Source organism: Ictidomys tridecemlineatus, chromosome 1, assembly GCF_052094955.1.
Source record: "Ictidomys tridecemlineatus isolate mIctTri1 chromosome 1, mIctTri1.hap1, whole genome shotgun sequence".
NCBI classification, from domain to species: Eukaryota; Metazoa; Chordata; class Mammalia; order Rodentia; family Sciuridae; genus Ictidomys; species Ictidomys tridecemlineatus.
Genome location: NC_135477.1, coordinates 102,654,194 through 102,666,277, shown reverse-complemented (window position 1 = coordinate 102,666,277; position 12,084 = coordinate 102,654,194). Strand labels below are relative to the sequence as shown.

The following is a 12,084-nucleotide window of genomic DNA, read 5'->3' as shown; positions in this document are numbered from 1 at the left end:
CTCACTGAGTTACTTAGCACCTCTATTTTGCTGAGGCTGGCTTTGAATTCTTGATCCTCCTGCCTCAGTCTCTGGAGTTGCTGGGATTACAGGCATGGGCCACTGCGCCCAGCTCCACAGTACATTCTTATGGATTCATTTAATTATGTAAAACTACTGAGTACTAAATTTTTATAGATACTTCAACATTCCCTCCTACAAACAAGAATAATCTCTTCCATAGCATTCTAATAAACAGTAATCACTAAAAAAATCACTTAAATTTTTTTGTAACCAGAGAGACAAAAATAATATCCTAATTTATTTAATGATAAAAGTGGTATATGAAGACCAAAATGCCTGACTTTTGAGGATAGAGAGACTTAATTTCTTTGCAAACATGCAAAATTTATTTAGTCACTCTCACTTTCAATTTTGTACTCGTAAAATGACAAGCCTTACAGTTTTAATTCAGGATATTGTAAAGAATAAATAAAATACAAAAGTGCTTAGTAGATTAGTTAGGGTGTAGTTAGTGCTTGGTGTATAAATATTATATATATTTTTAAAATTTCACATTCTATAAATAATAGAAAGATTGAAAAATTTTTAATATTTGTATTCCTTGTATATGAGTTGCCTATTATTAATCTGTGCTCAGTTTTCTTTGGGCTTACTGTCTTATTGATTACTAGAAGATATTTATGTATTATGAATATAAACCCTTAGTGTATACCTTACTTGTTGCAACATGTTTTTTGATCTACCCTTATTTTTTATATTTATTATGATGTGGTTAACTCAAGAATACTGGACAATCTGTCATGAATTCTTGGTGTCCTATTTTTTCTAGAATATCCTTCTCTCCACATCAAATTTATATAAATATTAATTTATCTTAATAGTGGAACCCAGCTTATCACTTCACATATGTTAGTGCATTTAATTTTCCCAACTGTACTACAGATAGATGATACACTAAAGTCTCCATGTGTTAAATTTGTTGTAACAGGTAAAATGCACGTATGATGAAATATTTCAGCAAATAATTTTTAACATCCAGAAAGGTAGTTTTTTTAAAAAAGCAAAGCTTCTTATTATAGTGCCTCCCCAAAACTGTATGAATTGATTCAATATTTTTTACTATAGTTCTGAAATATATAAAAGTAAAAAATTTTAAATCGTGGCTACAGATTTCATAGCAGTAATCAAGTAACATTTACTAGCTACTATAACCAAGTGAGAGATGAAGAAGAAGCTGGTCTCTAAGGACATCTATTAGATAAACTAAAGAGAAAACAAAAAGTAATTCATATAATAAAGAAAAAGTGTATCCATATAATATTCATACAAATATGCATACAATAAAGAAAAAGAAAAGGTGTGTTCATTCAAGGTACAGTCATCCTCATAAACTGCCAGAAGATTTGTTTTGGGACCCATCTTAGATACCAAAATCTGCAGGTAACTAAATTTGTGAATAATGCATTAAAATAACATAGTACATGCATGTAATTTAAACATATCCTACCATATGTTTTAAAGCATATCAGATTACTTATAATATCTAATACATCTAAATGCCATGTAAACAGTTGTTATACTGTATTGTTTACAGAATAATAACATGAAAAAAAGTCTGTACATGCTCAATAAAGATGCAATTTTTCCCCCAAAGACTTTTGATTAGTGGTTGGTTGATACAGAACCTACAAATAAAGAAGACCAGTATACTTTTTCCATAGGCCATTAATCCTACTTACGTCATTAGACTTGCATTTCTCTTTGTGAGAATATATAGTCCATTCCAAAAGCATATTCACTGGTTTGGTCAAAAGCCCAGAGGTCTCACTTCCTGACCAAAAGATTTCAAGAAGAATTGCCTTTCCTGTTATTTTCAGACTCTGAGAATCTGGCCAGTCATACAACCTAATGAAAATATGAACAAAAAGTAAATGTTTATGCCCCAATTGATGACAAAGGTATCTTCTGTCAAAAACACAAAAGATTACCAGCAATGATTTAATATAAAAAAGGTCATAACATGTAAAGATTATAACATAATTACAATAAAGGACAAAATACAAAAAATAGCCTCACAGTTAAAAAAAAGAATCATACTAACATAAACGATAATCTATACAAGTTTAGAGTATGGGAAAAACTTATTAAGTATATCATAAATTCAGTGTTTAAGATTTTTCTTCAGCATTCATTTACTAAAGAATTTTAAAATATATAAATCCTTTAAAGTTAAATCACATTTATCTATCTGAATAAAGAGCAAGAAATAAAAATGTGAACTGAGGGGGAAAAAAAGGGGCATATAAAACTTTACTGTCACTAGTGTGTTTCTGAAAATGTCTTAAACCCACTCTAAAACAGAAAACAGTTGACTTTTTAGAATATGTATACCAATCATAAAAATGGTGGGTAAAAAAAGTAGAAATAAAAAAAAACTACAGGTTTTTTTTTGTGATTAAAACTTACTTTTGACTCAGATGCCGTACTTCACTTTCAACCAAATTAAAGAAAAATTTGAGCAGTGTTAGGTGGAGTACCTTAGACCCAATATTTTCTGAAATTTGGTGACAAAAACTTTCATTGAAAAGACAAGACCTGAAAGAGAGGAACCAACAATCTATAACATACAATCAAAACCACAGAGTAATTTGTGGACAAAAAAACATTTTTTTAGAATACTGATGTAATTTTAATGACATTTTCTTCAACAAAATATAAAGGAAGCTCAACAAAATTTCATTAACATTTTCTTCCTTTAAAAATTAAACCACTACAATATCTCATGACTACTTAATTCCTAATAATATACTTATAATTTCTTTATCAATGATAATGATATTTAACAACTACCAGTGTTCTCTCTTTGTATTTATTTCACTGATAAAAACAAAGAAAGGAATTTCATTAAGTCCGTTTGATCCAAATGGTAAGTTTTGCTCTCAGACTCTAACAGTCACTAAAATTCTTTCTTTCTTATTCACAATTATTTTCTTTTTCATTATTTAGTAAATTAAGGTTATTCAGGGCTGTATTTTATGAGTTTTAATAATTAAAAAAAAATTTAGATGTTGGTGGATCTTTATTTTATTCATTTATATGTGGTGCTTAGAATCGACCCCAGTGCCTCACACATGCTAGGCAAGTGTTCCACCACTGGGCCACAACCCAGTCCTGAGTTTTAATAAGTTGATATTTTGTTTTCTATCATCTCTTACAGTCATCAAATCCAAGAGAACTTCTGTGATGATGGATATGTTCTAGTAGACACCCGAAGATCTGAATTTTAAATTACATAATTTTAGTTAAATTAAAATATAAATTGTCATATGTCTCTGGTGGCTACTGGGTTAGGTAGCATACTTCTACAGTGTATTTTAAAAAAGAACTTAAGATTATAGCGTTCAGGTAATAATATTTATTACTACCTCCTAAGTTTCTGAATAATTATATCAACAATACCTTTTTATTCTGTCTCTACTTAGCTTTTTCCCCCCAAATAGCAAGCAATTGAACTTTATTTTCCTGTAACATAATTTAATGTCCATTTGAGGCTTCATTCCACCAATGGTAGAAAAATAATCCAGCGAGTTACATTTAGACCAGTTGTTTCTGCATTTTCTAAGGATTTTAGGTTTCACTCAACTCTGGCTATTCTCACAGGTTTCTTTATCTCTGGAAAGGTGCCTCAGGATTTCTTGGGTGTCTTGATATTAGGAGGCATTTAGTCCAGGACCATCTCTCTGCAGAGAGATGTAACCCAGAAGTGATATGTTCCATCTCATCCTGTATTGTGTCCCTACAGAGCCCCTTTCACCCACCTTATTCTGAATGACAGTCCTGAATAGGTCTTTGGCTATTGTTAATTTGTCTCTTACTTTCTACACCTGACTCAGCTTTCCTTGTCTTGAATCTACATTATTAGGGGAGTATTTACTAGCTAATAAATTTAATTATTTATTTAATACTTGACTCTGTTCTATAAGATCCCAGATCTGCCAGGGATAGAAAACAGTTTCTTGTCTTGCTATTTTAAAAACACATATTATGAGATATTTCTTTTTTTTTTTTATTGGTTGTTCACAACATTACAAAGCTCTTGACATATCATATTTCATACATTAGATTGAAGTGGGTTATGAACAGAGATATTTCAAATGTATAAAAAAGTAGAGAGACTAACATCACCTAGCTCATTTATTTATATTCCACAACTTCTCTAGGTACTCCTCCTCCTCAACCCATAATGAAACCAATTATTTGAAACAAAACCTAGTTATTTCTGCTTAATAAAAAGCCTACTTTTAAACCATTCAAATTCCATTTCCTAAAAGCATCAATTAATTTGTGGAAACATTCATTAAGCATTTATTATGTTCTAGACATTTTCTTAGATATTGAAGATGGAGATGTATAAGACTTAGCACCTGATCTTAAGAAAGGTTTATGTGAATGACAAACTTAACTCAAAGGAAAAGGAAAAAGGTAGGAGGTGCATCTGCGTTGTATTTTAAAGGGTAATTTGGAGGTGGCCAGATATTTGTGAGGTGGTAGAAACATGAGAGCAAACAGATAGGAAATGGAAAACAGTCAATGGGCATTTGGGAAAGTGATGATGAGAATGGAGACATACATGACACAGAGGCTAAAGCATGAAGGGTCTTGTATGTTTTGCTAAAGAATTTCACCCATCTTCCTTAGGTGATATGTGAGTCAATAAAGGACTTTCATCTGGAAAATGACAAAAATACTTTAGAAAGAGCATAGTGAGGCACCCTAGAAGATAGAGGGAATAAAGTGAATCAAGATCAGTAAAGTAGGTACTGCAATAGTTTTATATAATAGGGGCTTTTAAACAAAGGCAATGACAGTGAAGGAGGGAACAGATTTGCAAATTAGGAAGAATGCCACATAATATAAACCATATTTTCCCCCATCCTATACCTATGTTGGCTAGTACTGTTATGCTGGTATTTTGTTTACATCTCATTCACCTTCCAGGAAGTGAAGGAACTATAATTTTATCTTTTTATCCCTGACATGGAGCATAGTGCCTGTCTCCCTAAACATTTTGTTGAAAGACTAAATAAAAGCATGCTACCTAGCTGATTAGCTTGCTTCTAATATATCACAACCATATAGATGGTAGGTCATTTTTTTTTATGACTCAAAGAGATAACCAAAGGTCAAGCCTTTTGCCTGGCAGTAGTCTTTTACCACTGCTATGACTCTCCTAAAACTGAATACATGGATAAAAAGAAAGATCTTCCAAGACAAAGGTGGGCTATCAAATACAGAAAACTTATCAGAGTAGAAATGAGGAAATTAGTAGCTCCACTATAAAAAAAGAAGAAATAGGATTTTTGGAGATAGCAAGATTTGGAAGACAAAAGAAGGTCTAGATAGATGACAGCATGTACAGAGGCATAAGAGAGATGACATATGTATGAAACATTAAGACCTGTTTCAAAATTCAAATTTCTAGCTGAAAAAATATAACAAAACCCTAAAAAGGATATTATATATAGTTAGAAATATTTATACTTCTGATGACTGAAATTTGATATGTATTTTCATAAACTAATTTTCTTCACATGACCTAAGACTTATCCTTTTTATAGTTTTGTCATAAATATAATACACAAATATATTACACATTTTCTAAATAAGAAGTCTACTTCTCTACATAATTTAACAACTATTACACTAAATTTAATATCCTCACATGTGAAATTCCTTACCTGATAAGCACTTCTACTAAAGACCAAGCTCCTTTCATACAAGTTGGACACTGAAACAACTCTAAGTAATATTTTGACATGGCTGGGGACTTCCAAGGAGGATGCAAGTGAAGAAGAGCTGACAATATATGAAAGTATCGACCGGAAAACGTATCTATATTATCCTATTATTTAAAAATAAACAAACAAATAAAATACTGTAGTTAAAAGCAGTTTCCACAGAATTCATTCTAAAACTAGAAATAACTGTGGCTTAACTTTTTGCCAAATGTATGTGTTTAGACAAGATCAGAAAGAAGTATCATATCTAGCTAATTAAACAGTGCAACTAAGAGGCACTCTCTAAATAGGTATGTACAAATTAGGTAATGTTTAGCTATTAGGGATAACTTATACAAAACTTTCATTTTTCTTTTTATGATTACAGTAAGATTAAGTTCCCAAAGTCATCTAAAAGAAACTAAAGGTAAGAAATTTTCATGTAACATTCTTATCATCAACATTAGTCAGACAGCTTAGTTTTTAAATCAGCACCTTTATTAACATGATTAGAAAACTATCTTTCATCAGCTGTTCCTAATGTTCATTCTCTCTGAATATTGTAAATATAAATGATTACTATCAATGTACTAAAAGAGTAGTTTACTAAATAGTACTCTAGAGCATTATAATCAAGATTTTATGTTGGATAACCTTATTGCTATGGAAAAAATCAGGTACCTTTTTCATCTAAGAGAAAGTTATATTGTAAATTCTGAGAAAATAAGCAAAAAAAAAAAATCCTTGAACAGTACCTAAATATGATTAAAAAAATAGAAAAAGTGATATCAAACAACTATTTCCTAGTAAAATAAGGGGGAAAATACAATTGAAAAGAGAAATTAAAAATAAAAAATTAGAAAATATTCACATTTTAACATCCTTTGGAAAAAGAAAATAAACCCATAAGACTGTTCTTACCTGTAAAACATTCTCTAGAAGAGCATGAAGAAGGCATACAGGAGGGATATAATGTGCTTGCAAAGAGGAAAGTTCCTCAATTGCTTCTTTAAAAAACTGACCTTCTATGAGACTTTCAATTAAATTCAATACGCCTCTAGGAAATTCAGCATTTTTAACCTAAGAAAGAAAGACTGCATGACTCAAAGAACAGAGAGCGAAATTCTAGGATTAAATCTCTTTAATTTCCTCATCTGTAAAATGAAGGTAATTCCTATCCTCACTACTTGATAGGGGTAGGCTGTGATTCAAAAAGGATGATGAGTATGACTGTGTTTTACAACAAGAAGGTGATGCAAAAATGTAAATTATTGTTATATTTATTATTTTCTGTTGCTTTAAATAGTGGGAAAATACTTCCTACCTCAAAAAGAAAATATTTAAAAGAAATGTGCAAAGTTTGGTGGATAAAGAAGAATCTCTTAGGTGCAAATGTATGTTTTCCTTTTAAACTTGAAAACACACTTAGTATCTATTAGGATCTCTGAATATATTAAGATATCATCGACAATCAACATTAGCAAAAAGTACCTATTGTTAGAGAGTCATAAAATAACTCCAAGGATGTGCACTAATGTAAGACTTAGTTTCACAAAATATATTCATTCCCCCATGGTCAAGACACTTTTTAACAAGAAAAGTAACTACTTTGAATTAGTAGAGTGAAAAACATTCTGAACGACTTCATGAAATAAAATGACAAATTTTAAAGGAATGAATAATAATATTAAAAATAATATACTTTGGAAATATACAAAAATTTAATCTGAAAGTAGTAATTATGAAGGTTATAAAATGCAAGAATAAGGATATATATTTCACCTGTCATAAGCACAGGTAAGCTTTTAATTCTCAGGATCACTTTTTACAACAGTATGAAATTTTTTCTTTTTAATTTCACACTAGACTACATTTCAAATATGATAGGAAGTTTTCTTGTATAGATAACACATTCCTTTAAATCAAAATGATTAAAAATAACAGAAGACAAAGCTTCTTTTTGGTCCTCATCACCGCCCTACTCCAAGCCTCTTACCTCTACATTGTACACTGGTTGTTTTTCTAGTCTAATACAGTTGTATCTGACAGCCTAGAAAATAAAAACCATATAATTAAAATTTAACATTTTAGGTTGAAAAATATATTTCAGCTTACATAGCATGAAACCTTGGTCAAACATAAAAAATAGATCCAGGAACACATTAATAGCTATAATTAATCTGATAGTCATGTCTGGCCAAATTAGCAACTTTCATTATTTTGGGAAATAAACACTCTCATAAGTAATGAGTTTGAATACTTTCTATTTTCTCCTTCTAAATTAAAATAACTTAAAAGGTAAGGTCATTTTTTACTTTGAAGATCTGAAATGGTGTACTGTCCTTAATATACTACTAATAAAAATATAAATGGGAAAACAGTTTCTATAAGAGCCCTTGGGGGCATTTTGTATACAATCATTGTACATTTAAAAAAATATTGTACTGAAAAAAATCTGCAGCTAATTATAATCTATTGCAATAGATTATAATGCTAGATAATACTCTGATTTTAGAATGATCTAGAAGCAAGAACAAGCAACAATGAAATAATTGGGCAAAGAGTATGAACAGGCAACTGAACAAGCAAATTGGGCAAAGAGTATGAATAGGCAACTGGCAGTGGAAGAAATACATGAATGAGAAGTAAAGGTATCAAATATCCTCAAACTCATTTCCAACAAAGAAATAAAATCAAATCAATAAATCTTTGGCTTCAATAATGACAAGAAAAAGTTGTATGATCTATCAAAAAGCAATTTCCCTTAATCTAATCAGACATCAAAAGTCACAGTGCAACCGACTAAACTAAAATACAAAGCTACCAAAATTAAATTGGCTAAATATTAAATTAGCCAAATATTAAGCTATCAAGTATTCAGCAAAAAGTTATAGTAGTCTGTAAGCACAATTAATCTGTAATATTATTAGTGAGGTATAAATAGCAGAGTATTCAACATATTTACATTACTGTTGTAAGATCAATGAACTCAGAAAATTATGACATATTTAACACAGTAATGAATCATATGTGCATATGTATATAATTATATTTTGGTTATATTACAGAAAAAAGTGAAAGCACCAAGAGTACCAAGTTTTACCTGAGCTCTATATATGTGCTTCCTTAAGGCATTTTTTATTTCAATGACATCCACATCTGTCCTGATATCCTTGGTTTTTGATTCTTTGGCATAATTGGCAAAACCAGAATTCTTCATTTCCTTCTATATACACACGAAAGAACTTTAGACAAATGCAGTAAAGATAGTGCCAACATGAATGCTATCATAATGGACAGTACAAAAACACATTTATACAATGTTATCTTTAGCAAAGAGCCTCAGAAACATTTATCAAGATGATGCAATGAATAAAAAAGTTTAAGAAGCAAACATTTCAATTTGAGAAAATTTTATCTGATATATACAAATACAATATCTTAAAATAGTTTTCATTTTAACCTGTTCTAAGTCTTTCCTGAAACCTCTTTGTTTTTCTTGGTTGCCATGTTCATGTCAAACTATTTATCTTTCTGAAAGTCTTTCTGAATGTATGTTTACAGGTTTATACTAAAGAAAAACATGAAATGCTTCCTATCTTAAATACTTAGGACAAGAAAGAGTTTCAGATTTTGGAATGTTTGCACAAATAAATATACAATGAATACAACACAAATTGAAACACAAAATTCATTATGTTTTAAATACCTAAAGGTAATTTTATACCATATTTATAATGCTTGTGGCATGTGTTTTGATTGCAACCCATCACATGAGGTCAGGTATGAAATTTTCCACTCCTAGTATATCACATGAAAAACTATTAGATTTTGGGGCTGGGGTTGTGGCTCAGTGGTAAAGTGCTTGCCTAGCAAGTGTGAGGCACTGGGTTCAATCCTCAGCACCACATAAAACTAAAAAATAAAATATATTGTGTCCATCTACAACTAAAAAAAAAAAAAAAATTAAAAACAAAAACAAAACACCTACCAGATTTTAGAGCATTTTAGATTTTAGATTTTTGGATGAGGAATGCTCAACTGGTATAAACATACTGTGGCTTAGAATGCAAAATAAAGTTATACTACGGAAGTAATTTATCTTAGAATTCCATTGAAAAACAAGCTTTCATATTATAAATGATCTGTATTATATATATACCAGGGAAGTATAAAAAACAAAATCTACATGAGAATGAATTACTCTAACTACATATATGTATAAAGTTAAAGGTTGTTTTTAAATTTTAAGAAATTCAGACTCTCTCCAGAACCTCTTTTTTGTTTTTTCTTTTTGGTTATATTCATGCACAAGAAAATTAATTTGAATATCTTGATTATTAACTCAAATTTCTTTGTGTATTCATGCAAAAATGCTTTCACTATGTACCAAAGATAATTATAACATTAACTACATTATACCAGATCAACTCAAGATTTTTTTTTCTAAGACATACAGGTTATATTGAACACAGCAAGGAATCATAAAAATAGATTATTTTTCTAGATTATATTAGTAAGAGCCAGAGAAAATTAAATCTACAGTTTGTTAACAGAGATTTACCTGATTTCTGTAATATATATGCTTCCTTAAGGTACTTTTAATTTTTTCATGTTCAATGTTTTTCTTGCAATCACTTTCTTTTTTGCGTTTTTTCTTCAAAGTATAATTTCTTTGACTGTCTTCATCTTTTTGCTTAGTTTCCTTCTATATGCATTTAAACCACAATTAAACAAGTATCAATATAAACTATGTATCTTACAAAATCCAAATAAATTCAAGAAGAGGGAGTTACAACACAAGTATAACACATTAAAAACAGAGCTCTACATAAAAGAAAAATCTTCTTCACTTTTGGAATAGATATACATTAACAAACATTCAGGGAAACAGGCTTTAGAATAGTTAAATATGCATAATCCTCATGACCCACCTATTCCATTCCTAGGAATATAACCTAGAGAAATTCCTTAACTTGTGTATGAAGAATCACACAAGATAATATGTACAGTGTTCAAATAATTATTCAAAATTTAAAAAATTCACCAAACAGGCAAATCAACTAAAAGAAAAGTGAAATGCTTCATCAATAGTAAAACAGATAACGGGTATAAGTGTGACACGAACAATGAAACATATACACTAGCAAAAATTGTCTATAAATTGCATGAACTACAAAATGATTATTAACAGGCAAACCTAAACAAATATTTGCTGGGAATTCACCAAACTGGTAAAACCATAATGAAAAGCAAGAAAATAGCACATATTCTAAAATAAAGGATACCTTTGGGTAAAAGGGAAAAGAGATAAAAGGGAAAAGAGATAACAGGAGGGACTTAAAAGTTTAGTAAGGCTCTGGGCTTAGGGTTGTGGGTTAGTGATAGAATGTTCACCAAGCACATGAAAGGTACTAGGTTCAATCCTCAGCACCACACAAAAATAAATAAACAAAGTTCCTGTGTCCTACTACAATTAAAATATATGTATATTTTTAAAAAATCAGTAAGGCTATTTCTTTATACAATTGGTGCATATAAATACATACTTAAAAAGAATCTACTTTTAAGAACTGAACACAAATATTTATAAATACTCATACATATGTATGAAAGGAAATTTCACGAATGACATTGTACTTTGTAAATTTAGAAAGAAGTTGTAAATGTAAATAAATTATTTTTAATTTGTAGAGTTTTACCTGATTTCCATATGTATGCCTTCCTAAGGTGTTTCTCATTTTAACAAATTTCAAATCTTTACTGGATTCTCTGAATTTTTCTTTTTTGTGATGGTCACTTAGAATACAACTAACATTAACATCTTCATCATGATTTTGCATTTCTTTCTGTATATTTATAAAATTACTTTAATTAGACTATGGATTAAATGTAGCCTCAACACAACAATGCAAGTCCCAACAGAAAAACTCAAGATGAAATACAAAAAGTAAAAAGCTCTGCAAATTATATTCCATCTAAGTCAGATTCACATAAAGCAGAACATACATATTATAGCTCTCTAAGTTTTATACTAAGTTTACATATACACTTAATTTGGTATACCTGTATGCTCAATTCAGATGTTTAATATTTACTCATTATACTTTGAAATTTATTTTACAAATGAGAAATTTTTATTTAAATTTTATATACATTCTCCTAGATTTATTTTAATAATTTCTGTCTTTTACAAAATCTTATTTTATTCTTTTACTCATGTTTAGTCAAACTGAATTTATTTAATAATTTCATCATTTTACAATCCTTTATGTATTTAAAAATACTTTATGCTATATTAAGC

The 12,084-nt window shown here is 29.7% G+C and overlaps 1 protein-coding gene across 1 annotated transcript in view; it reads right to left on the bottom strand.

The window, feature by feature from the left end:
- The window catches only part of Slf1 (SMC5/6 complex localization factor 1), a 71,095-nt gene that overhangs the window by 23,985 nt on the left and 35,026 nt on the right, over positions 1-12,084 (bottom strand). Inside the window, exons 7-14 of the mRNA XM_005326159.4 lie at positions 11,483-11,629; positions 10,345-10,488; positions 8,884-9,006; positions 7,777-7,830; positions 6,702-6,860; positions 5,742-5,905; positions 2,470-2,598; positions 1,743-1,908 (exon numbers count right to left, since the gene is read on the bottom strand). Coding sequence (XP_005326216.2) covers positions 1,743-1,908; positions 2,470-2,598; positions 5,742-5,905; positions 6,702-6,860; positions 7,777-7,830; positions 8,884-9,006; positions 10,345-10,488; positions 11,483-11,629 — 1,086 coding nt within the window. The remainder of the gene's footprint in view (positions 1-1,742; positions 1,909-2,469; positions 2,599-5,741; positions 5,906-6,701; positions 6,861-7,776; positions 7,831-8,883; positions 9,007-10,344; positions 10,489-11,482; positions 11,630-12,084) is intronic.